This window comes from Tamandua tetradactyla, chromosome 4 (assembly GCF_023851605.1).
Source record: "Tamandua tetradactyla isolate mTamTet1 chromosome 4, mTamTet1.pri, whole genome shotgun sequence".
In the NCBI taxonomy this organism is placed as follows: Eukaryota; Metazoa; Chordata; class Mammalia; order Pilosa; family Myrmecophagidae; genus Tamandua; species Tamandua tetradactyla.
This window is the reverse complement of record NC_135330.1, coordinates 167,344,244-167,368,949: the sequence shown is the minus strand read 5'-3', so window position 1 is coordinate 167,368,949 and position 24,706 is coordinate 167,344,244. Positions and strand designations below refer to the sequence as shown.

General features: G+C 40.9%; 1 protein-coding gene across 1 annotated transcript in view; it reads left to right on the top strand.

The window, feature by feature from the left end:
- The window catches only part of STK24 (serine/threonine kinase 24), a 162,061-nt gene that overhangs the window by 94,669 nt on the left and 42,686 nt on the right, over window positions 1-24,706 (top strand). Inside the window, exon 3 of the mRNA XM_077158569.1 lies at window positions 18,588-18,644. Within this exon, the coding sequence (XP_077014684.1) occupies window positions 18,588-18,644 (57 nt within the window). The remainder of the gene's footprint in view (window positions 1-18,587; window positions 18,645-24,706) is intronic.

Sequence of the window (24,706 nt, the reverse complement as noted above, 5' to 3'; positions counted from 1 at the left end):
GGACAGTGATTTCACTTGCAGAGTTGAGCTTAGAGAGACTGAGGCCACATCTGAGCAACAAAAGAGGTCCTCCAGAAGTAACTCTTAGGCATATCTGTAGGTAGTCTAAGTTTCTCCGCTCCCTACCTAAGCTTCAGAAGAGTAAGCCTCATAATCGAGGACATGGCCTGTTGATTTGGGTGTTCCTAAAGTTTGACATAGTATCAGGGGATTCCCTGATGGTAAAGTTTAATAGTTCCATATTCTTTCTCCCATCCCTCAGGGGACTTTGCCAATACTTTTTGATTATCTGGTTAATATACTCTAGGATGTTTCCAGGCATTACAACAATCTATACAGGATTAAAGGACCTCTTTCTTATTCTGTGCTCCCTGTGTTTCATTTGTTCAAATGAGCTATGCAGATAGGTTGAATTTGATTATGTACTACAGAAAATTTCAATTCCAGACCAAATAAACCTTTTTTCCTTTGGTCTCAAAGAGTATGTGTGGTTCTAAAATACAGACAGTCTTCCTTACCCCTATATTCTGAATGACTTTAACCCCAACCTGTTCAGCTTCGTTCTTATCTCTAAATATCTCTCAAAATCCAGAAATAATAATCATCACTCTGGACTTAATGTGTCTGCTCTGAAAGTTTACGATGTAGGCCCAGCGTTTTCTAAGGTAACCATTACCTTAGAAACCAATGACTATTACCATTCTTTTTCTTTGGCTTCTGGCTTATTTGTCTCACCAAATTTCCCACATGTTCATTCACATCATTGCATGTCTCATGACTTTGTTCCTTTTTGTAGCAGCACAACTTTCATTCATAAATCTACACCACTGTTCACCAATCTACTTCTCAGTCAGTGCCTCCTTCAGCCACCTGAATTCATTGGGTATCATGTAGAAGGCCCGAAGTCCACAGTCCATCAGAATTCTCAATTTTAGATAGTTTCATTGTTCCCAAGAGAAAGAAAACCAATAAGCACTCCCTCACCAAATAGGGAATCTAAACCTCCTCTAACTCTTGTCACTCCTCCCATTATTTACATCTACTGTTATTGTGGTAGTGCTGATGATTTCCTTTTGAACATAGCTCATAGCATGCAGTAGCGGTTTTCCCCCTGTGTTCTAGTTTGCTAGCTGCTGGAATGTAACACACCAGAGATAGATTGGCTTTTAATAAAAGGGGATTTATTTTATTAGTTCTTCAGAGGAAAGGCAGCCAACTTTCAACTGAGGTCCGTTCTTATGTGGGAAGGCACAGGGTGATCTCTGCTGGGCTTTTCTCCAGGCCTCTGGGTTGCAACAACTTTACTTTCCCCAGGGTGATTCCTTTCTGCATCTCCAAAAGCCTGGGCTGAGCTGTGAGTGCTGAGATGAGGTATGCTGAGCTGCTTAGGCTGTGGTACGTTAAGCTCTCACTTGAGTACCAGCCAATTAAGTCAAACATCATTGATTGCAGTATGCATGCCTCCTAGCCGACTGCAGATGTAATCAACAACAGATGAGGTTCACATGCCATTGGCTCATGTCTGCAGCAATAGATCTAGGCACCTTCACCTGGCCAAGTTGACAACTGAATCTAACTACCACACCCTGTAACCTGGACTTACACACTCTGTACAAAAATAATTTCTTTGAAGTAATTCTTGTGAGAACGAATTCATATTTCTAGTGTTAATCACTGAGACAAATAGGTCTATACAGCCATTTTCAATCTTGTTCATCTTCGATATGGTAATATTACTTATAGACCCACTAGAAAACCATCTTCACTCTTATCTGTTCCCTTCCATTGGAGTTCAGTGTCACTAGCTAATGGTTCATTCATCTCTAGCTTCTATGTATTTCTAAGTCCCCTATGTTCTTATATTATAAGCCTTGATTATATGTGTAAATGCTTAGCTTTTGATATGTAATGTTTCCAGCATTATTTATGACTAATTTGCAGTTATGGTTTTGGTTTTTTTTTTTAATCTAAGGATTTGACACAGTAATTTTCAGCTGTTTTTGTTTAGTTTTTCTGTTTTGCGATTTCAAGTTTTATTGCACAGTCTTATTTTTAGTTGATAATACATTATAGTGGTCTTTTTCCAATTTCATGTTTGTTCCCAACACCGGAAGACTGTCCTTACCTTGGAACACCATTTGTCCTTCTTTGGGGGCCATCTGAAAAGGAAGACTGCAACCGCCTTTTCCTGTCCTTTCCCATTGAGCACTGATCCCCTCTATTCGTGCTTATCTCCAGATATATTATTTCCCTCCCACCTGTTGATGTCTTAGGGACTATTATCATTATTTTACCATGATCATTTTTAGAATATTTGTATCACTCCAGAAAAAGAAAAAAGAACAAACTCATACATCACATATTCTCCACCCCTCCTTCTCATTGAACCACAGTATTTCAGTCTACCCAATTTTTACCCTGTATCTCACCCATCATTTTATTTATTTATTTATTTTTGTATGCTGTATGGCAGAGTCACATTTCATTATTTTTTTAATGTAAGTATCCGTTATTGCAGTACCCATATTTGCTGAATTTGTTTGTTTGCTTTTTGTTGTTTTGCTTGGTTTTTTTTGTGAAGTGCATGGGCGGGCAGTTAAACTCAGGTCTCCCGCATGTCAGGCGAGAATTCTACCACTGAACTACCCTTGCACCCCTCATTCATTTATTTTTTCCTCATCTGTCCATACTCTGGACAATAGCATCAGAGACAAGATTTTCACAATTACATTGTAAAAGCTGTATAATTATATAGTCTTGTTCAAGAACCAAGGCTTCTGGAACACAGTTCAGGAGTTTCAGGTATTTCCCTCCAGCCACTCCAAAACACCATAAACTAAAAAGGGATAACTAATAATGCCTAAGAATAACCTTCAGGATAACCTCCTGACTTTGTTTGAGATCTCTCAGCCACTGAGACTTTATTTTGTCTTATTTCTCTCTTCCCCCTTCCCGTCAAGAAGGCTTTCTCATTCCCATGATGCTGGGTCCTAGCTCATCCCCAGGGGTCAGGTTCCCACATAGCCTGGGAGATTTACACCCCTGGGGGACATGTCCCGTGTGTGTGTGTGTGTGTGTGTGTGTGTGTGTGTGTGTGTGTGTGTGTGTGTGTGCGCGCGCGCGCGTGCGCGTGTGTGTGTAAGGGGGGGTGGGCAGTGAGGTCATCTGCCAAGTTGCCTTAGAGAAGCCATATCTAAGCCACAAAAGAGGCTCTCTGAGGGTGACTCTCAGGCATAATTATCAGTAGCTTAGCTTCTCCTTTGTAGGAATAAACTTCATTGGGGCAAGCCCTAAGATTGAGGACTCAGCCTATTGAATTGGTTGTCTCCACTGCTTGTAATAATATCAGAAATTCCCTAGATGAAGTTGAATATTTTCCTCCTTTCTCCCCAGTCCCCCAAGGGGACTTTGTAAATACTTTTTTATTTTCTGTCCACATTGCTTTGGAATCTATTAGAACATCATACCAACAAGATTCCATGTAATTCTTGTGTTCAAATAAACTGACCATATATATTAAATTAGATTATGTGCTACCCAAAATATAAATTTTGCACCAAATAAACATCTCTCCCTTTGGTCTCATACAGAGGTTGAAGTTTGAAAATATGGGCCATATTGTCCTTTATTCAGTGTTCTGATTTACCTTAGCCTTATCCAGATCCGCTTCATTCATATCTCTAGACAAAGCCTTAGGCATTGTTTTAAAGTGGGCAGAGAAGGGGAGTGCTAAGATGGTGAGGCTTATAGTGAAGGGCTCCAGGATCTGCTGCACACTCACACAAGGCCAGGCAAATTACTTAATTCTTCTCAGTCCTTTTCCTGTTTCATCCTTTTTAACTCATGGGGCCAACTACTACAACTACCCAATAGGAAATGTGAGGCGAGGATGTAAGACATCTCTCACAGTGCCTGACTCGTCAAAGGTGCACAATAAATAATAGAAGAGATCTATCATACCTAGCACATATCTTCTATATGATAGATGATAGTTTTTCTATCATTTATTCTGTTATCAGCCAAGCAAATAACAGGCTTTCATTTCTGTAATATATCCCCTGTGCATCTGTCCTTTTCCAAATCACAGCTCTTTCCTTGTTCTCTCCACTTCCTGTACTGGGTCCCTGCCTCTCTCCTTCACTGGGGCAGCCAGCCCCTTTCAGACGGTATTGATGGAAGTGATTTGCTACAGAAATTCCATTCTCTTCTTTCCTATTGGAGAATAGTAGAGATTTACAGTTGCTGTGTGTTTGCCTGAGGTGGATGGTGTGTGAGAACACAAAGGCTGATGTAGGGGAAGTAACGGAGAGGCAGCGTCCTTCCTACTGCATTGTCTAATATTTTCCCCCCATAACATATGGGAAGTTGGTATTTCTGATTTGATTGTTTCTCCGTTCTGGGAGAATGAAGGCCAGAGTACCTTTGCTACACATGTGATTGTGTGGAGATTTTGACCCTGGGTGTTACCCCAACTAAGCATTGTATGCCTTTTTATTTTCCCCTTTAAACTTTTTTTTTTTTTTTAAATAATACAGAAGTTCAAAATGCTATTGCAACTAGGGTAGCGGGTAGCAAATGGTAACGTTAAAGTGGCAGGAGTGATCTTTATATACCTGGGGTACATTGCATATGTTGGGAGCACCCCTTTAGTTAAAAATTTGGCACATTTACTCATTTTCAATGCACCAGTTATCACCTCTCCTGTAACTTCGAAACCATAGTTCCAGCTGCTACTCAGGTGTGTCCACCAGAATGCCCTGTCAGTATCTCAGAAATGCAAACAGCCATCTCTGCTTCCCTCCCCTGCCCACCCAGTCCTCCTCTTCCTGACTTCCCTGTGTCTTTTGAGCCATGACTTACTTGGGCTCAGAATAGTGGAACGTCTTTGCTTTTGGCTTCTTCTCTTCCACATCCAGCCATCGTGAGTGCTCATCAGCGCCTATTCTGGAATGTCTGTAGATCTTGCCTTGATCTTTTGCTTTGATATTCAATATCTTCCTCGTTTCCTTCCCTCCCCATTCGTTCTGTCATGTAGGCAGCTGCTGGATTAATGATCATAAGGCAGAAGTTCTGGTGATTCCTTGTTGGTTATTAAATTAAGTTTAAACTCTGCAAACTGGCATTCAGGAGTGTCTGCCCACAACTTTGTCTCAATCTCTACTGCTCTAATTGAATAGTATTGCTTGTTTTTCCCTGACCATACTTTTCTTCCCCATCTATGTCTGCCTGAAACAAATGCCCGGTCTACCCTGCCCAGTCTCTTCTGTCAGTCTTTCAAGGTGCAACTTAACATCCCCTTCTTTCATGGAATGAAGGCTTCCCCTCAAACCTGATGGCATTTTGTGTCTCTTGTGGTGTCCATCACAGGCTGCTTCGTATTAGGTACTTGTCCACTTTTCTATCTAAAAACTCTGTGAGCTCAGAGTTCAACTTTTATTTGCTGGTACGTTCCTGTCAGCAACACTGTGCACAGAGTAGGTGTACTATGTACTAGATGCATCATTTAAAGGATTAAACATGTTTGACACAGAGGGACAACTAAGTAAGTTTTTGAGGCCAGGAACCACGTTTTGTACCTTAAGTACTTTGGATACAGTTGAAAGATTGAAAATTTCTAGGAGTTACTTAGATTATTATAAATTATGCAGTGGTTGACTTAACACCAATTTCTTTCTTCCCAGTTTCCACCAACTCCCCGGTGGGCTTGGGGTTAAAATAGGTTCAGGCACTGTAAAGCAAATATAGTAATAAGAATTAAAGTTGTTTTTGGGGGGGGCGCTAATTGTATGCCAGACCACCCTCTCCATCTCCACAACAGCCCTGAGAGATGAGTGCTCTTTAGTCCCACCTTCAGACTAGGAAATTGAGGCTTAAGGAGGCTAGGGTTTACCTAATGTCACAGAGCTGGTCAGGGTCAGGCAAAATTCAAATCTATGTGCTCATGCATGTGATCTTACGGTGCTATCTGAGAAATTTGAGGTAAAAAGAAATTTGAAGTGAAAAAGCACAAAAGAGTGTGTGTACAGTGTTGCTATGTGAGTAAAAGGAGGGAATGTTTTATAAGTATTTGCTTATGTATGCATAACATATTCCTTTAAGGCTACATGAAACATGCTCATTTTGGTTGTGGAAGAGATGTTGGGCAGCTGGGGGGCAGAGGATAGGAGGAGGCTTTTCACTGTATATACTTTTAAATTTAAAACTTTGAATATTTGATTTACTTATTAAGTAAAGATATCATTTTCTGTCCCCTAAGAGGAAATGGTATCATACGGTCATTCATATTTACATTGTCACTTTTTTCTTAACTGAAATTTTTCTGATTAAAATCACTTCTGTTTCAAGAAATCTTACTATTTTTTCTTAGGGAACGAGTGCCTCACAAGTCATGATTTAGAGGGTTTTATGAGGGCATTATTATATATCTGGGCATGTGATGTGCTTTCTTGAGAACAGGCAAAAGAATGTGCCTAAACCAGGCATTCCTCGTCAGATACTTTCTTGCTTGCCTCAAGACTTGTAATTCAGTGATAATTTTTCTTAATAGTGTAGACTGCCTGTGAATCATTGTCAGATTTTATTTTGCTCTGTGTGTAAAGAAATACCATTTATTCTTATTAATTGGGGGTAGTTTCGATTTACCAGGTTACTTTAAGGCATTTATAGTGATTATATTGATAAAACTAGTAACACTTTTTGTTTAGTACTTTGAACTTTACAAAGTACTGTGACATTTCATTATCTCAGTTTATTGGCAGTTGAACTGTCTGTGAGGTTTAGGAGCACAGGTGATATATGGATGAGGGATTTAAATATCCAATGATGAGAGGATTTAAATAACTTGCTTAATGTCTCATGGTAAATTAGTGATAGTCTTCTAGCTGGATACATATACATTCCAGGGTATATGCAAAACTGGTTCTGCCAAGAATAAGGAGAGAATTATTGGTCAGTAGTTCTGACCCATTAACCCCTTCAGGCTTAGAAATAATGATTGTGTACTTCAGAGATGCTCAGCTGGGGTGATTTTGACCCCCAGGGAACACTGGACCATGTCTGGAGACATCTCCAATGATCAGAATTGGGAGTGTGTTACTGGCTGTTAGTGGGTAGAGACCAGGGAAGCTGCTAAGCATCCTGCAATGCACAGGACAGCACCTCTCCCCACTTCCCCACCCACCCCCACAACAAAGAGCTGTCCAATCCAAAAAGACTATAGTGTGGAAGTTGAGAAGTCCTAATGTAGTTGAAGCAAAAGTGTGTTACCTACAACCCCTAAAGTACGTCTCACTTTTTCCCAAGCTTATCCATTTGCTCTCCTTAGACTATTTCTGATATTCTTGTTGATTTCTTGTTGATTATATCACCTGCATTTGATGTGTGGTGCCACAGGTGTACAGAGATGATATGGCACAAGCTATGTGTCTACACCAGAGGATTTTACAGATTCTTGTCCTGTAAGGTCTTTCTTTCACTGTGTCCCCGGTTTTCATAAAATCTACAACATCTCTATCCCGATCCTCATTATGAGGCAGACAAAGCTTGTTCTTACTCTTTCTCTTACCAGTACCCTTTTCTCTTATTCTTAGTCTCCTTTTTTAATAGTAAAGAGAAACCAGCATGGAGTGGTGGTGGTGTAGTTTGGGGATTCTAGCTAGGAAGGGAAGGAGCCAAGTAGAACCCATAGTTTTAGGGCTCATTGAGACCATGGAAGATGGTCAGGCTTGAGAGACGTAGAGAGTAATGGAAATATGGGAAAGGCGCGGTGAAGAAGAAGGAAAGTGTCAGAGGGAAGGGTCTCATTGAGCAGTGGAGTCACAAGAATGGGAAGTGGTGGGTGACTGAGCAGCACTGTGGCAGGGCTGTTCTTTGAAGGGAGGATGAGATGTACCTCTTCTGTAGGGGCAAATAGAAGAGTGAGACTTTGAATTCGGACACTGGAATAGGGAGACCTGGATACCTGAAGTAACGTCCTTGGAGTTGCTGCCCTGTGAACCCTCCTGAAGGAGGCATGGAGGGGCGGCACATCTCCCCGCAGAGGCTGCAGCTGGTGCAGAAGCATGCAGCTGGTAGAGCTTGTACCTTTCCGGAGGCGTGGAGAGGAGGAGCTGGACATGAAATGAGAAGCTAGGTGGGTACATGCTTGTGAATGTCTCCTTCACCAAGCCAAAGAGTTAGAAATCCATATGACAGTTTTTAGTAGAATTTCAGATATTTTGAAACCATTGAATTCCTTTTTTTTTTGTTTTGTTTTTAAGCAAATAAAGGAACTTACTCTCTCTTCTCTACGTGAATACCATGGGACAGCCAGTCCACACTTATCCTCTCAGTTGCACCCCACTCTCCTCTTTCTCGGGGCTCCTTGTCAGATGATGGCATTGCCTTCATACATTCTATTAAGCCCAAACCTAGAACTCACTCTTGACCCCACTGTGTTCCACCAGTTCCTGCCACTTCTGCCTCTACACATCCTCTGATTATGTCTGCTTCTGACAAGCGCCATAGCCACCTCTACTATCTCGTTTTCCCTAGACCACTGCAAGAACATTTCAACTGATCGCTTTCCCACTCCTCCTCCACACACATCAGAGTGCTTGTTCCATAAAGCACATCTCTTTTACCCTTTCGTGACTTCACCTTGCTTGTAGGAGAAAGTAAAATGTTTAACAAGGGCCACAAGATTGGGCATAAGAGCCTTCTTGCCTTTCCCTCTTGCTTTATTTCAGGTAACGCTCTGCCTTGGTGCCCTCTTGCACACTCTCCACTGCTAAGTTCTTGAATGTACCAGCCCCTTTCCTCCTTATAGCTGCACACCAGCTGCTCTCCTCTTTGCCGTGTACTTCTGTCATCATGCCCACCTCCCTCTTCTTCTGTGTGCCAGTGCAGCTCATCATTTAGGTTCATCTTAAAAGGCACTTGGCTCCTGATTCTGTCACCTAGTTTGTCCCCTTCCATACCCTCTCATGGCACCTGCTGTTCCTTATAGCGTTCATAACACTTATAATTCGTGGAAAAATTGTTGAAGGTCTGTCTTCAGCTGTAGAAAGTGAGCTCCCATGAAGGCATGTGCTCACCTCCAGCATCTGACACACACTTGGGAGAGACTACTCAGTGGTGTTCCAGGCTGGAATAAATGGGGACTGGCCTCAGAAAGGCACAGAAGCTTGTATGGTACAGTCAGAGAGCAGGGAGTGGAAAACCTCTTCAGTGGAGCTCTGTGATTTTTCTTTTAGTTGTTGTTGTCTGTGGAGCATAAGTAGAGTAGGCTGACAGTGCAGGTTACATGAGGTTGGGATTTGGTTATACCGAATGTGGTGTAAAGAGAGCCAGGGATTCCACAGTGACTGTGAAGTTGTTGACCCCATGTCTAGAGGGAGTTGCCCAGTTTCACGGACAGTCTTTGAGTGGCGGGAATGATCGGCACACACACTGATGTTGAAAAACAAGTTCAGCAGAGAGTGGTGGCAACCAGTGGAACTTTTCATGGTGCAGTCTCCATTCCCTGATTAGTGGTGCTAGTGGAACTGGTGACCAGAAAAACATTAGTAAGGGGACCTAGACAAGGTATTTAAAAAGACCTGAATAAATGACCTAGAAGCCTTTTCTCTAAGTGCCTCTAATCTGGTGGGCCCTTTGTTTGGGTAGTGTTTGTACCACCAGCATATCCGGTGTAAGGAATGAGCTATATGAAAACAGAACAGAAGCAGGGCTGCTCTTTTTATTTCATCTCCCTTTCCAGGAAGAAAAAAACCTTTATCGTGAGAGGGTAGGCTTCCTTGGAGAAGGAGAGCATCTAGTAAACCAGTTAGTTGCTCTGTAGTTGCTTAAATGTCCCCTGAGGCATTAGGAAAACAGAAAAATGGGTTGGTTTATCCCTTGTTAGGGTTCCTTCCAAGAAAAAAGCATATTTAAAGGGTTATTTTGTTTCTGCCCAAGTTACCTTCCAGGCTAGCAGTGATATGGGAAGAGAGTAGAGAGGTGTGTGAGGAGGCTGGAGCTTTGGAATAGCTGTGTTGCAATTGTGTCATGCTGTTCCAGGAAGTAGTATGGTGACACTCACATATCTGAAGTCAGCAAAATGTTATTCCGCCCGGGGTGTAACATTGCACGGCATAGCTGCAGATGTGGTGTGGAGGTGAGCAGAGATTATCTTCCTGCTAAGAGTTTGTCTTGCCCTGAGCAAACTCTCCCTTAGTGGCCATACTATAAAAAGGGTGGGAGCTGAGTCAAACAGCAACCATAAAAAAGGGAGTGATAATAGATACTTGAAGTCCCAAGTCACCTTATAGAAATATAGTCTGTGATTTCTGATGTCGTAGAAGAAAGCTGTTTTTTCTCAAAGACTTTATTTCTAGTTAGCAGACAGGATTATTTTGGAATACCTAGAAGGAGCAGCACAGACATTTACTAGTGAGCAAGTATAGTTGATCATATTTGTGAAATGAAATGATAGAAATTTTTCTGATAAGCTTTTTTCTTGAAATGAGAACCAGGGATGATTGAGCCTTTTCGATGTACCAGCTCTTTCAGTGCCAGTACCTGATAGATCTTTGTAACTTGAGCGCCTAGTGCAATGACTAATGATTATTGAATGAGTAAAATGGTTAGATCCAAACCATTATTTAAGTCTTTTGCGCCTTTTTCATTCTAGAATGAATTTTTCTTTATTATATTAGTAATCAAGGGCATTTAAAAGCTTGGGATAATATTCCATATTCATTAAAAACTTAGGCTATCTAGAATCACAGAATTAACTTCAAGTGTCCAGATTTATTTTGAATTTTAAAAGAATTTTTTTTCCAAATGCAGTGTGTGTTGTAAAATGACCATACAGTCAACATAATTTATCCTTCCTTGATTATAGGGGACCATAATTAACATTTATTGAGAATGCCAGGCACTGTCCCTGAGCTCTTTAGTTTGCTAAGTAAGTGGGAAACACAAGCGCATCTAAAATTTAGACCAGTGGGTGCTGAAGTAAATGTTTACAAATATTGGGAGGAAGGCAGATGAAGGATTGATAAATGAAGGCACATTCAAGAAGAACAAGCTCAGTATAGTGGGACCCGTAGAGGGTGAATGGTGAGCTGAGTGGGGGGCCTTCCTTGGTAGCAGCCTGCAGAGCCAGGGCTCCCTTCAATCCTGCATGTAACAGCCTGGGAGAGGCTTGGTTCTCTTTCCGGCATATGAAAGCAGCTACCATTTGTACTGAGTAAGCAGCTAAGTCTGCTGATGTTGTTACTGGATTTCAGTAACAACAATTTGTGAGAAACCAGGGTTTCAAATATAGAAATAGTTTATTACTACATGCATAGTAGGAGAACAGATGGCCTATTGGCCCAGAATCTGTCTCCCTGAACTGCAGTAATTTGGGTAGTGTTCCACCACCACCCCCCTCCCCCCCATGGGCAGGCTCCGGGAACTGAGCCCGGGTCTCCAGCATGGCAGGCAAGAACTCTGCCTACTGAGCCACCATTGCCCTGGGTAGTTTTATTAGAGAAAAGATGGGCAGGATTTAGGATAATGAGCCCAGTGACCCCAGATGATGTAATTAAAGGTGATCTAACTATTGAGCATGCACAGTGGATTACATGCTTAATCACAGAAAGAAAATGGTGGAATGAGGTATAGGTGATTTGTAGGTTAAAATCTAAACTACTGTGCATGTCAGATGGGCCCACCTTGGTTAGATCCAGTCTCAGTTATCAATATAACTTGAGATTTGGGGTGGGTTAGTTCTGGGTTGCCCTAAGACCCTCTATTATTAAACATTAGGGGCTGTCTTTAGTGATTATAAGACTCTCAAGTTGAAAACTTGGATAAATGGATACAAATGAAGGTTAGTCACAAGGTTTTACAATCATAGGGGCAGAAGATAAAGGCTGTGCAATCACTGTCAGAGATCAATGCAGTTGGGTTACAATTTAGAGATTTCAGGTATTTCCTTCTATCTACTCTGGTACACCAGAAAGCAAAAAGGAGTTAACTATATAATGATCCAACAGTCAGAATCATCCCTTACACAATTTTAAAAATGTTTTTGCATGAGGAAGAACAAAGGAATGACATTATTGCAGGGTACTGAAAATAGATGGTAATTAATATTTTAAAATGTCACCTTCTGTGTGAGACTAAAGCAAAAAATGTTTGTTAGTTACAAAATTTATATTTTGACTAGTACATTTCCTAATATAACTTATGTAGATAGTTTGATTGAATACCATAAGTACTTGGAATCTCAGGTAGGACATGAGATTTTGCTGGTTTGTCCAGAGTGATGCCCTGATGAATCCCAGAGTGATTCGATCAGTGAGTGGAAAAGTATCTGCAAAGCCCCCTTCAGGGAGTGGTGAGAACGGGGAGAAATTCAACTTCCCCAAGTTGAATTCTTGATATTCTCACAAGCAGTGTGGACAACCAAAGCTATAGGCAGAGCCCCCAGTCTTGGGGTTTGTTCATATGAAACTTAACCCTGCAAAGGATAGGTCAAGTCTACTTAAAATTTAGGCCTGAGAGTCACCCCCAAGAGAGACTCTTTTGTTGCTCAAATGTGGCCCCTCTCTCCAGCCAACACAACGAGCAGTCTCACCACCCTACCCCTCTCTACGTGGGACATGACTCCCAGGAGTGCGGACCTTCCGTCCAACGTGGGACAGAGATCTTGGAATGAATGGAGACTCAACATCAAGGGATTGAGAAAAACCCTAGAATGAGCTGAGACTCAGCATCAAGGGATTGAGAAAACCTTCTCGACCAAAAGGGGGAAGAGGGAAATGAGACAAAGTGTCAATGGCTGAGAAATTCCAAACAGAGTCAAGAGGTTATCCTGGAGGTTATTCTTATGCATCAAGTAGATATCATCTTGGATTCAAGATGTAATGGAGAGGCTGGAGGGAACTGCCTGAAAATGTAGAGCTGTGTTCCAGTAGCCATGTTTCTTGAGGATGATTGAATAATGATATAGCTGTCACAATGTGACTGTGTGATTGTGAAAACCTTGTGTCTGAAGCTACTTTTATCTACCTTATCAACAAAGGAGTAGAACATATGGAATAAAAATAAATAATAGGGGGAACAAATGTTAAAATAAAAACCAAATCAATAAATTGAGGGAGGACATGAAGAAGACATGGGCTGAACAAAAAGAAGAAATGGAAAGTCTGAAAAAACAAATCAAGAACTTATGGGAGTGAAGGACAAAGTAGAAAAGATGGAAAAAACAATGGATACCTACAATGGTAGATTTAAAGAGACAGAGGCTAGAATTAGTGAATTGGAGGATGAAACATCTGAATTCCAAAAAGAAACAGAAACTATAGAGAAAAGAATGGAAAAATTTGAGCAGGGGATCAGGGAACTGAATGATAATATGAAGCGCACAAATATACATGTTGTGGGTGTCCCAGAAGAAGAAGAGAAGGGAAAAGGGGGAGAAAAAGTAATGGAAGAAATTATCACTGAAAATTTCCCAACTCTTATGAAAGACCTAAAATGACAGATCCAAGAAGTGCAGCGCACCCCAAAGAGAATAGACCCAAAGAGGTGTTCTCCAAGACACTTACTAGTTAGAATGTCAGAGGTCAAAGAGAAACAGAGGATCTTGAAAGCAGCAAGAGAAAAACAATCCATCACGTACAAGGGAAACCCAATAAGACTATGTGTAGATTTCTCAGCAGAAAACATGGAAGCAGGATAAAAGTGGGATGATATATTTAAATTACTAAAAGAGAAAAACTGCCAACCAAGACTTCTATGTCCAGCAAAATTGTCCTTCAGAAATGAGGGAGAACTTAAAACATTTTCAGACAAAAAGTCACTGAGAGAATTTGTGACCAAGAGACCAGCTCTGCAAGAAATACTAAAGGGAGCACTAGAGTCAGATACGAAAAGACAGAAGAGAGAGGTATGGAGAAGAGTGTAGAAAGAAGGAAAATCAGATATGATATATATAATACAAAAGCCAAAATGGTAGAGGAAAATATTATCCAAACAGTAATAACACTAAATGTTAATGGACTGAATTCCCCAATCAAAAGACATAGACTGGCAGAATGGATTAAAAAACAGGATCCTTCTATATGCTGTCTACAGGAAACACATCTCAGACCCAAAGATAAACATAGGTTGAAAGTGAAAGGTTGGGAAAAGATATTTCATGCAACTAACAACCAGAAAAGAGCAGGAGTGGCTATACTAATATCCAACAAATTAGACTTCAAATGTAAAACAGTTAAAAGAGAAAAAGAAGACACTATCTACTAATAAAAGGAACAATTAAACAAGAAGACATAACAATCATAAATATTTATGCACCAAACCAGAATGCCCCAAAATACGTGAGGAATACACTGCAAACACTCAAAAGGGAAATAGACTCGTATACCATAATAGTTGGAGACTTCAATTCACCACTCTCATCAATGGACAGAACATCTAGACAGAGGATCAATAAAGAAATAGAGAATTTGAATATTACAATAAATGAGCTAGCCTTAACAGACATTTATAGGACATTACATCCCACAACAGCAGGATACACCTTTTTCTCAAGTGCTCATGGATCATTCTCAAAGATAGACCATATACTGGGTCACAAAGCAAGTCTTAACAAATTTGAAAAGATTGAAATCATACACAACACTTTCTCGGATCATAAAGGAATGAAGTTGGAAATCAATAATAGGCGGAGTGCCAGAAAATTCACAAATACGTGGAGGCTCAACAACACACTCTTAAACAACGAGTGGGTCAAGGGAGAAATTGCAAGAGAAATTAGTAAATATCTCGAGGCGAATGAAAACGAAAACACAACATATCAAAACCTATGGGACGCAGCAAAGGCAGTGCTAAGAGGGAAATTTATTGCCCTAAATGCCTATATCAGAAAAGAAGAAAAGGCAAAAATGCAGGAATTAACTGTCCACTTGGAAGAACTGGAGAAAGAACCTCAAACTAACCCGAAAGCAAGCAAAAGGAAATAAATAACAAAGATAAGAGCAGAAATAAATGAAGTTGAGAACATGAAAACAAGAGAAAATCACTAAGACCAGAAGTTGGTTCTATGAGAAAATCAATAAGATTGATGGGCCCTTAACAAGATTGACAAAAAGAAGAAGAGAGAGGACGCAAATAAACAGGATCAGAAATGGAAGAGGAGACATAACCACTGACCTCACAGAAATAAAGGAGGTAATAACAGGATACTATGAACAACTTTACGCTAATAAATACAACAATTTAGATGAAATGGTCGGGTTCCTGGAAAGGCATGTACAACCAACTTTGACTCAAGAAGAAATAGATGACCTCAACAGATCAATCACAAGTAAAGAAATTGAATCAGTCATTCAAAAGCTCCCCAAAAAGAAAAGTCCAGGACCAGACGGCTTCACATGTGAAATCTACTAAACATTTCAGAAAGAATTAGTACCAACTCTCCTCAAACTCTTCAAAAAAATCGAAGTGGAGGGAAAGCTACCTAATTCATTCTATGAAGCCAACATCACCCTCATACCAAAACCAGGCAAAGATATTACAAAAAAAGAAAACTACAGACCAATCTCTCTAATGAATATAGATGCAAAAATCCTCAATAAAATCCTAGCAAATCAAATCCAGCAACACATTAAAAGAATTATACATCATGACCAAGTAGGATTCATCCCAGGTATGCAAGGATGGTTCAACATAAGAAAATCAATTAATGTAATACACCATATCAACAAATCAAAGCAGAAAAATCATATGATCATCTCAGTTGATGCAGAGAAGGCATTTGACAAGATTCAACATCCTTTCCTGTTGAAAACACTTCAAAAGATAGGAATACAAGGGAACTTCCTTAAAATGATAGAGGGAATATATGAAAAACCCACAGCTAATATCATCCTCAATGGGGAAAAATTGAAAACTTTCCCCCTAAGATCAGGAACAAGACAAGGATGTCCACTCTCACCACTGTTATTCAACATTGTGTTGGAGGTTCTAGCCAGAGCAATTAGACAAGAAAAAGAAATACAAGCCATCAAAATTGGAAAGGAAGAAGTAAAACTATCACTGTTTGCAGATGATATGATACTATACGTCGAAAACACGGAAAAATCCACAACAAAACTACTAGAGATAATAAATGAGTACAGCAAAGTAGCAGGTTACAAGATCAACATTCAAAAATCTGTAGCATTTCTATACACGAGCAATGAACAAGCTGAGGGGGAAATCAAGAAATGACTTCCATTTACAATTGCAACTAAAAGAATAAAATACCTAGGAATAAATTTAACTAAAGAGACAAAAGACCTATACAAAGAAAACTACAAAAAACTGTTAAAAGAAATCACAGAAGACCTAAATAGATGGAAGGGCATACCGTGTTCATGGGTTAGAAGACTAAATATAGTTAAGATGTCAATCCTACCTAAGTTGATTTACAGATCCAATGCAATACAATCAAAATCCCAACAACTTATTTTTCAGAAATAGAAAAACCAATAAGCAAATTTATCTGGAAGGGCAGGGTGCCCCGAATTGCTAAAAGTATCTTGAGGGAAAAAAACGAAGCTGGAGATCTCATGGTGCCGGACTTTAAGGCATATCATGAAGCCACAGTCGTCAAAACAGCATGGTATTGGCATAAAGACAGATATATCGACCAATGGAATCGAATAGAGTGCTCAGATATAGATCCTCTCATCTATGGACATCTGATCTTTGATAAGGCAGTCAGGCCACCTCACCTAGGACAGAACAGTCTCTTCAATAAATGGTGCCTAGAGAACTGTATATCCATATGCAAAAGAATGAAAGAGGACCCGTATCTCACACCCTATACAAAAGTTAACTCAAAATGGATCAAAGATCTAAACATTAGGTCTAAGACCATAAAATAGTTAGAGGAAAATGGAAGGAGATATCTTATGAAACTTACAATTGGAGGCGGTTTTACGGACCTTAAACCTAAAGCAAGAGCACTGAAGAAAGAAATAAATAAATGGGAGCTCCTCAAAATTAAACTTTTGTGCATCAAAGAACTTCATCAAGAAAGTAGGAAGACAGCCTACGCAATGGGAGACAATATTTGGAAACGACATATCAGATAAAGGTCTAGTATCCAGAATTTATAAAGAGATCGTTCAACTCAACAACAAAAAGACAGCCAACCCAGTTACAAAATGGGAAAAAGACTTAACAGACACCTCTCAGAAGAGGAAATACAAATGGCCAAAAGGCACATGAAGAGATGCTCAATGTCCCTGGCCATTAGAGAAATGCAAATCAAAACCACAATGAGATATCAACTCACACCCACCAGAATGGCCAGTATCAACAAAACAAAATGACAAGTGCTGGAGAGGATGCGGAGAAAGAGGCACACTTATCCACTGTTGGTGGGAATGTCAAAAGGTGCAACCACTGTGGAAGGCAGATTGGCGGTTCCTCAAAAAACTGCATATAGAATTGACATACGACCCAGCAATACCATTGCTAGGTATCTACTCAAAGGACTTAAGGGCAAAGACACAAATGGACCTTTGCACACCAGTGCTTATAGCAGCATTATTTACAATTGCAAAGAGATGGAAACAGCCAAAATGTCCATCCACAGACGAGTGGCTTAACAAACTGTGGTATATACATACGATGGAATATTATGCAGCTTTAAGACAGGATAAACTTATGAAGCATGTAATAACATGGATGGACCTAGAGAACATTATACTGAGTGAGTCTATCCAAAAACTAAAGGACAAATACTGTATGGTCCCACTGATGTGAACCGACATTCGAGAATAAACTTGGAATATGTCATTGGTAACAGAGTCCAGCAGGAGTTAGAAACAGGGTAAGATAATGGGTAATTGGAGCTGAAGGGATACAGACTGTGCAACAGGACTAGATACAAAAACTCAAAAATGGACAGCACAATACTACCTAATTGTAATGTAATTATGTTAAAGCACTGAATGAAGCTGCATCTGAGCCATAGTTTTTTTGTTTGTTTGTTTGTTTATGTTTTTTTTTTCTTTTTCTATATATTTTTTATTTTTTATTTTTATTATTTTTATTTTTTTCTCTATATTATCATTTTATATCTTTTTCTGTTGTTTTGCTAGTTCTTTTCCTAAATTGATGCAAATGTACTAAGAAATGATGATCATACATCTATGTGATGATATTAAGAATTACTGATTGCATATGTAGAATGGAATGATTTCTAAATGTTTTGTTAGTTAATTTTCTTTTTTATTAATAAAAATAAAATAAAAAAAATAAAAAAAATGTGAGGTACCTCTGGTACTGTTTCATAGGTCTGCAATAGGGACTGCATCTGCATTTGAACAAGCTCCTGAGAAGTCCTGTCCAGAGGTCCCCATCCAGTCTTTGAAAGCTTACCTCCAATAGAGTGCTGGTTTCTTCCACCTAGGGGTTTATTGTACAGCACTCACCTTGATGCACGTCTTACTAATACGTATTTTTAAACTCTTCTAATTTTAAAATTACTGCGAAAAATACTTAGAATTATTTTAAAATCTATTTTATTCCTGATTTTACTTTAAAAATAATTTCTTCCATTTTTGTTTTTGTAGGATACCAAATTATGGATAATAATGGAGTATCTTGGTGGAGGCTCTGCATTAGATCTGGTAAGTATTATGTTGAACACTGTATCTGAGTGTTTTCTCAGTAAAACTTGGTTTTTAATGTAATACTGTATGTAGCCATTTGTTTCCCTCTTCCTTTTAAGTTGCCTGAAAATGGAACCAAACTATTCCTTATGATATGCATTTTTGCTTCTCAGATCTTACTGAAAATTACAGGTGTACTTTTGAAATCACTTGTATTGTTTCATGGGAAGATAAATTCCAGAAACTAATTGATTCATTCATAGAAGCAGTGAAGGCTTTTGTCTAAAATAAACTTACCTAAGAAGCACTTAGCTTATTTTCCAAAACTGGCTGTGTCAATGTTTTTGTTGTTTTCTTTTTATAAATTTTTTTTTCTGTTTTCTTTCTTTTTTTTTTTTAACATGGGCAGGTACCCGGACGCGAACCCGGGTCCTCTGGCACGGCAAGCAAGCGTTCTTGCCTGCTGAGCCATCGTGGCCCTGTGTCAACGTTTTTAGAGCCAGTGCCCTTCATTGTTTCATATTTGACATAGTAACTAGTGCTTCCAATATATGAGTATAATATTTTCATTTATAACCAATTAGAATTAGTTTTTTTTAAATTAATTTTTGGTCACTACTCCTGGAGATAAGTTCAGAAGTGATAGGCAGGATCTCATTATTGTGATGTAAAATACTCGAACAATAGTCAGGCCAAGGAAGAGTAAGTATTTTACAGGTATATATGCTGAGACACTGATCGTCTTGCCTGTGCTCATGGTGAATTTATGACAAAACTTGGATCAGTACCACTTGTGGTGTCTGTGTGTTTGGCACTCTACCTATAGTGCCGTTAAAGTATGTATATCGTTTAATGCTTTGCCATTAAAGTATGCTCACCATTTAATGCTGTGCCATTAAGGTCTGCTTACTCACCTATAACATAGTGGAAGCTAGGTATAGGATCACTTTAAATTTAGAATCTGAAATATGCATTTTTTTGTAAAATTGTGGTTACGTTTTGGGCTTAGATGGTGTTTTAATTCATTAAAGCTGCCAGAATGCAATATACCAGAAATGGAATGGGTTTTAAAAGGGGAATTTATTAAGTTGCAAGCTTATATTCTAAGGCTCTAAAAATGTCCAAACTAAGGCATCCAGGGAAAAATACCTTGATTCAGGAAAGGCAGATGGGTCCATGTATTAGTTAGGGTTCTCTAGAGAAACAGAACCAACAGGGAACACTTGCAAATATAAAATTTATGAAAGTGTCTCACGTGACCGTAGGAACGCAGAGTCCAAAATCCACAGGGCAGGCTGCGAAGCCGATGACTCCAATGGATGGCCTGGACGAACTCCACAGGAGAGGCTCACCAGCCAAAGCAGGAATGCAACCTGTCTCCTCTGAGTCCTCCTTAAAAGGCTTCCCATGATTGGATTTAGCATCACTAATTGCAGAAGACACTCCCCTTTGGCTGATTACAAATGGAATCAGCTGTGGATGTAGCTGACGTGATCATGACCTAATCCTATGAAATGTTTTCATTGCAACAGACAGGCCAGCGCTTGCCCAATCAGATGAACAGGTACCACAACTTGGCCAAGTTGACACCTGTCCCTAACCAGGACAGTCCACCCCTTGTCAACTTGGCACATATATATATATATATATTTATATATCACCTTAGACCATACTTAATTTCCAAATGAAAACAAATAAGCGCACAGTTTTGTTTTTTTTTTTGACAATACTCAACTGTCCTGCATATAACTGGAAACACATTAAATCTCTCCAGAATAGCGTGCAAATCCTTGGGCAACATTCATTCTTAAACTTGATATCTTACAACTTAAATAGTATAACACAAACAAAACAGCATTACAGTCCTCGTTTCTGTAACTGATCACGTGGTCGAAGTTCATATTTATCACTACCTTCTTCCACTACCCATTCCATGTTCCCTTTCCCCTCAGCAAGCACTTCAGCTGGCCGTGGTTCTTTGCCTGGTGGGGTGACCCAAACCTTCATTCCTGAAGTCTCAGAGCCATTAGTGGTCCTGCCTGGATTGTGTTGTTGCAGTTTTCCGTTGATTTTAATCACAGGGCATGGTAGTACTAATAGACGCCCCAGGGGATCTCCTATATTCCAAGAAAACTCTTCTTTACCTCCATTATGTAGTTGCAGTCCTACTTCCTTCTGATAGTCAGGGTCAATTACCCCAGACAATAATGTAATCCCCTTCTTGGTGTGTTGATCCAGAGGCATAAGTAGCCCAAAGTGGCCAGGTGGCAATCTTAACTTCCAGTTCAGTGGTATCACTGTTGTTTCTCCTGGAGAAAGCACACCCCGTTTTGGAACTAAAACCTGTAGACCAGCAGAACTCAGGGTAGCAGGGACAGGAAGCAAAAATTTTCCTAGTGGATCACTAGGAGTAATAGTGAGTGGCACCACACCCATTTCCACCCCTTGGTTCCTGGACCCATGGATCCTGGCTATGGGAGAAACAGCACCATACAGTGGACGCTGATTCAGAGCATACACAGCTTCCTGGAGAACATTACCCCAGCCTTTCAAGTTTTTGCCACCTAGTTGGCACCGTAATTGAGTTTTCAAAAGGCCATTCCACCGTTCTATCAATCCAGCAGCTTCTGGATGATGGGGAACATGGTAAGACCAGAGAATTCCATGAGCATGTGCCCATTCTCGCACTTCATTTGCTGTGAAGTGTGTTCCTTGATCCGAAGCAATGCTATGTGGAATACCATGATGATGGATAAGGCATTCTGTAAGACCACGGATAGTAGTTTTGGCAGAAGCATTGCGTGCAGGGAAAGCAAACCCATATCCAGAGTATGTGTCTATTCCAGTTAGAACAAATCGCTGCCCCTTCCATGAAGGGAGTGGTCCAATGTAATCAACCTGCTACCATGTAGCTGGCTGGTCACCTCGGGGAATGGTGCCATATCGGGGGCTGAGTGTGGGTCTCTGCTGCTGGCAGATTGGGCACTCAGCAGTGGCTGTAGCCAGGTCAGCCTTGGTGAGTGGAAGTCCATGTTGCTGAGCCCACGCATAACCTCCATCCCTACCACCATGACCACTTTGTTCATGAGCCCATTGGGCAATAACAGGAGTTGCTGGGGAAAGAGGCTGACTGGTATCCATAGAACGGGTCATCTTATCCACTTGATTATTAAAATCTTCCTCTGCTGAAGTCACCCTCTGGTGTGCATTCACATGGGACACAAATATCTTCATGTTTTTAGCCCACTCAGAAAGGTCTATCCTCATACTTCTTCCCCAGACCTCTTTGTCACCAATTTTCCGATTATGGTCTTTCCAAGTCCCTGACCATCCAGCCAAACCATTAGCAACAGCCCATGAGTCAGTATACAAACGCACCTCTGACCAGTTTTCCTTCCAAGCAAAATGAACAACCAGGTGCACTGCTCGAAGTTCTGCCCACTGGGAGGATTTCCCCTCACCACTGTCCTTCAAGGACACCCCAGAAAGGGGTTGTAATGCTGCAGCTGTCCACTTTCGGGTGGTACCTGCATATCGTACTGAACCATCTGTAAACCAGGCCCGAGTTTTCTCTTCCTCAGTCAATTCACTGTAAGGAACTCCCCAAGAGGCCATAGCTCTGGTCTGGGAAAGAGAAGGTAATGTGGCAGCAGGAGTGGAAACCATGGGCATTTGTGCCACTTCTTCATGTAACTTACTTGTGCCTTCAGGACCTGCTCTGGCTCTATCTCGTATATACCATTTCCACTTTACAATAGAGTGCTGCTGTGCATGCCCAACTTTATGGCTTGGTGGGTCAGACAACACCCAACTCATGATAGGCAACTCAGGTCTCATGGTAACTTGGTGGCCCATGGTTAAGCGTTCAGTCTCTACTAAGGCCTAGTAGCAGGCCAAAAGCTGTTTCTCAAAAGGAGAGTAGTTATCTGCAGCAGATGGTAAGGCTTTGCTCCAAAATCCTAAGGGTCTGCGTTGTGATTCTCCTATAGGGGCCTGCCAAAGGCTCCAGACAGCATCTCTATTTGCCACTGACACTTCCAGCACCATTGGATCTGCTGGATCATATGGCCCAAGTTGCAGAGCAGCTTGCACAGCAGCCTGGACCTGTCGCAGAGCCTCCTCTTGTTCAGGTCCCCACTCAAAATTAGCAGCTTTTCTGGTCACTCGATAAATGGGCCGGAGTAGCACACCCAAATGAGGAATATGTTGTCGCCAAAATCCAAAAAGACCCACTAGGCGTTGTGCCTCTTTTTTTGTTGTGGGAGGGGCCAGATGCAGCAATTTATCCTTCAGCTTAGAAGGGATATCTCGACATGCCCCACACCACTGGACACCTAGAAATTTTACTGAGGTGGAAGGCCCCTGTATTTTTGTTGGATTTATCTCCCATCCTCTGACACGCAAATGCCTTACCAGTAAATCTAGAGTACTTGCTACTTCTTGCTCACTAGGTCCAATCAACATGATATCATCAATATAATGGACCAGTGTGATGTCTTGTGGGAGGGAGAAACGATCAAGGTCTCTGCGAACAAGATTATGACATAGGGCTGGAGAGTTGATATACCCTTGAGGTAGGACAGTGAAAGTATATTGCTGACCTTGCCAGCTGAAAGCAAACTGTTTCTGGTGGTCCTTACTAATAGCTATTGAGAAAAAAGCATTTGCCAGATCAATAGCTGCATACCAGGTACCAGGGGATGTATTGATTTGCTCAAGCAATGATACTACATCTGGAACAGCAGCTGCAATTGGAGTTACCACCTGGTTGAGTTTACAATAATCCACTGTCATTCTCCAAGACCCATCTGTTTTCTGCACAGGCCAAATAGGAGAGTTGAACGGGGATGTGGTGGGAATCACCACCCCTGCATCTTTCAAGTCCTTAAGAGTGGCAGTAATCTCTGCAATCCCTCCAGGAATACGGTATTGCTTTTGATTTACTATTTTGCTTGGTAGGGGCAGTTCTAGTGGCTTCCACTTGGCCTTTCCCACCATAATAGCCCTTACTGCACGAGTTAGAGAACCAACGTGGGCATTCTGCCAGTTGCTCAGTATGTCTATGCCAATTATACATTCCGGAACTGGGGAAATAACTACAGGATGGGTCCGGGGGCCCACTGGACCCACTGTGAGACGGACCTGAGCTAAAACTCCATTGATCACCTGGCCTCCATAAGCCCCTACTCTGACTGGTGGTCCAGAGTGACGTTTTGGGTCCCCTTGGAATTAATGTCACTTCTGAACCAGTGTCTAATAATCCCCGAAATATCTGATCATTTCCTTTTCCCCAATGCACAGTTACCCTGGTAAAAGGCCGTCGGTCTCCTTGGGGAAGACTTAGAGGAAGGTTAACAGTATAAATTTGTGGCAGTGTAACAGGTTTCTTCCCCATAGGGACCTGGCCTCCCCTTCATTCAAGGGGCTCAGGGTCTGTAAACTGTTTCAAGTCTGGAAATTGGTTAAGGGGTCGTGACTCTGTGTTTTTGTAATTCAGGTTAGACTTCTGTTCCCTTTACCTAGAACTCTTTTGTTTATACAGCTCCAACAAGAATTTAGTAGGCTGCCCTTCTATTGTATTTCTAGGCACCCCATGATTTACTAGCCAATGCCACAAATCTCTGCGTGTCATATAATTTTGATGCCTCCTTTGAGTTTGTTGTCTATTATAATACCCACGTCTACCCTGTCTTTGGTGATTAAGTGCTGCCACCTGGCTTCTGCCAACTCGGGATCCTGTCATCCCCATTGTGTTTAAGGATTCCAGCTCAGTGACAGCAGTTCCTACAGTAATATCTGACCTACAGAGAAGTGCAACCACAGAGCTCTTGAGGGATGATGGTGCTAGTCTCACAAATTTATTTCTCACTGTTCTGGTAAAAGGTGCATCCTCTGGACATTCCTGGGGTGTAAGAGCAGGCTTTGCATGATAAATCCACTCTAACATCCCAATCTCTCTAAGCCTCTGGATCCCCTCATCTACATTATACCAGGGCAGTTTTGGCATTTCAACCTCAGGTAATGTTGGCCACCTTTTGATCCATGTTTCAACCAACCACCCAAACAAGCTGTTAACACCT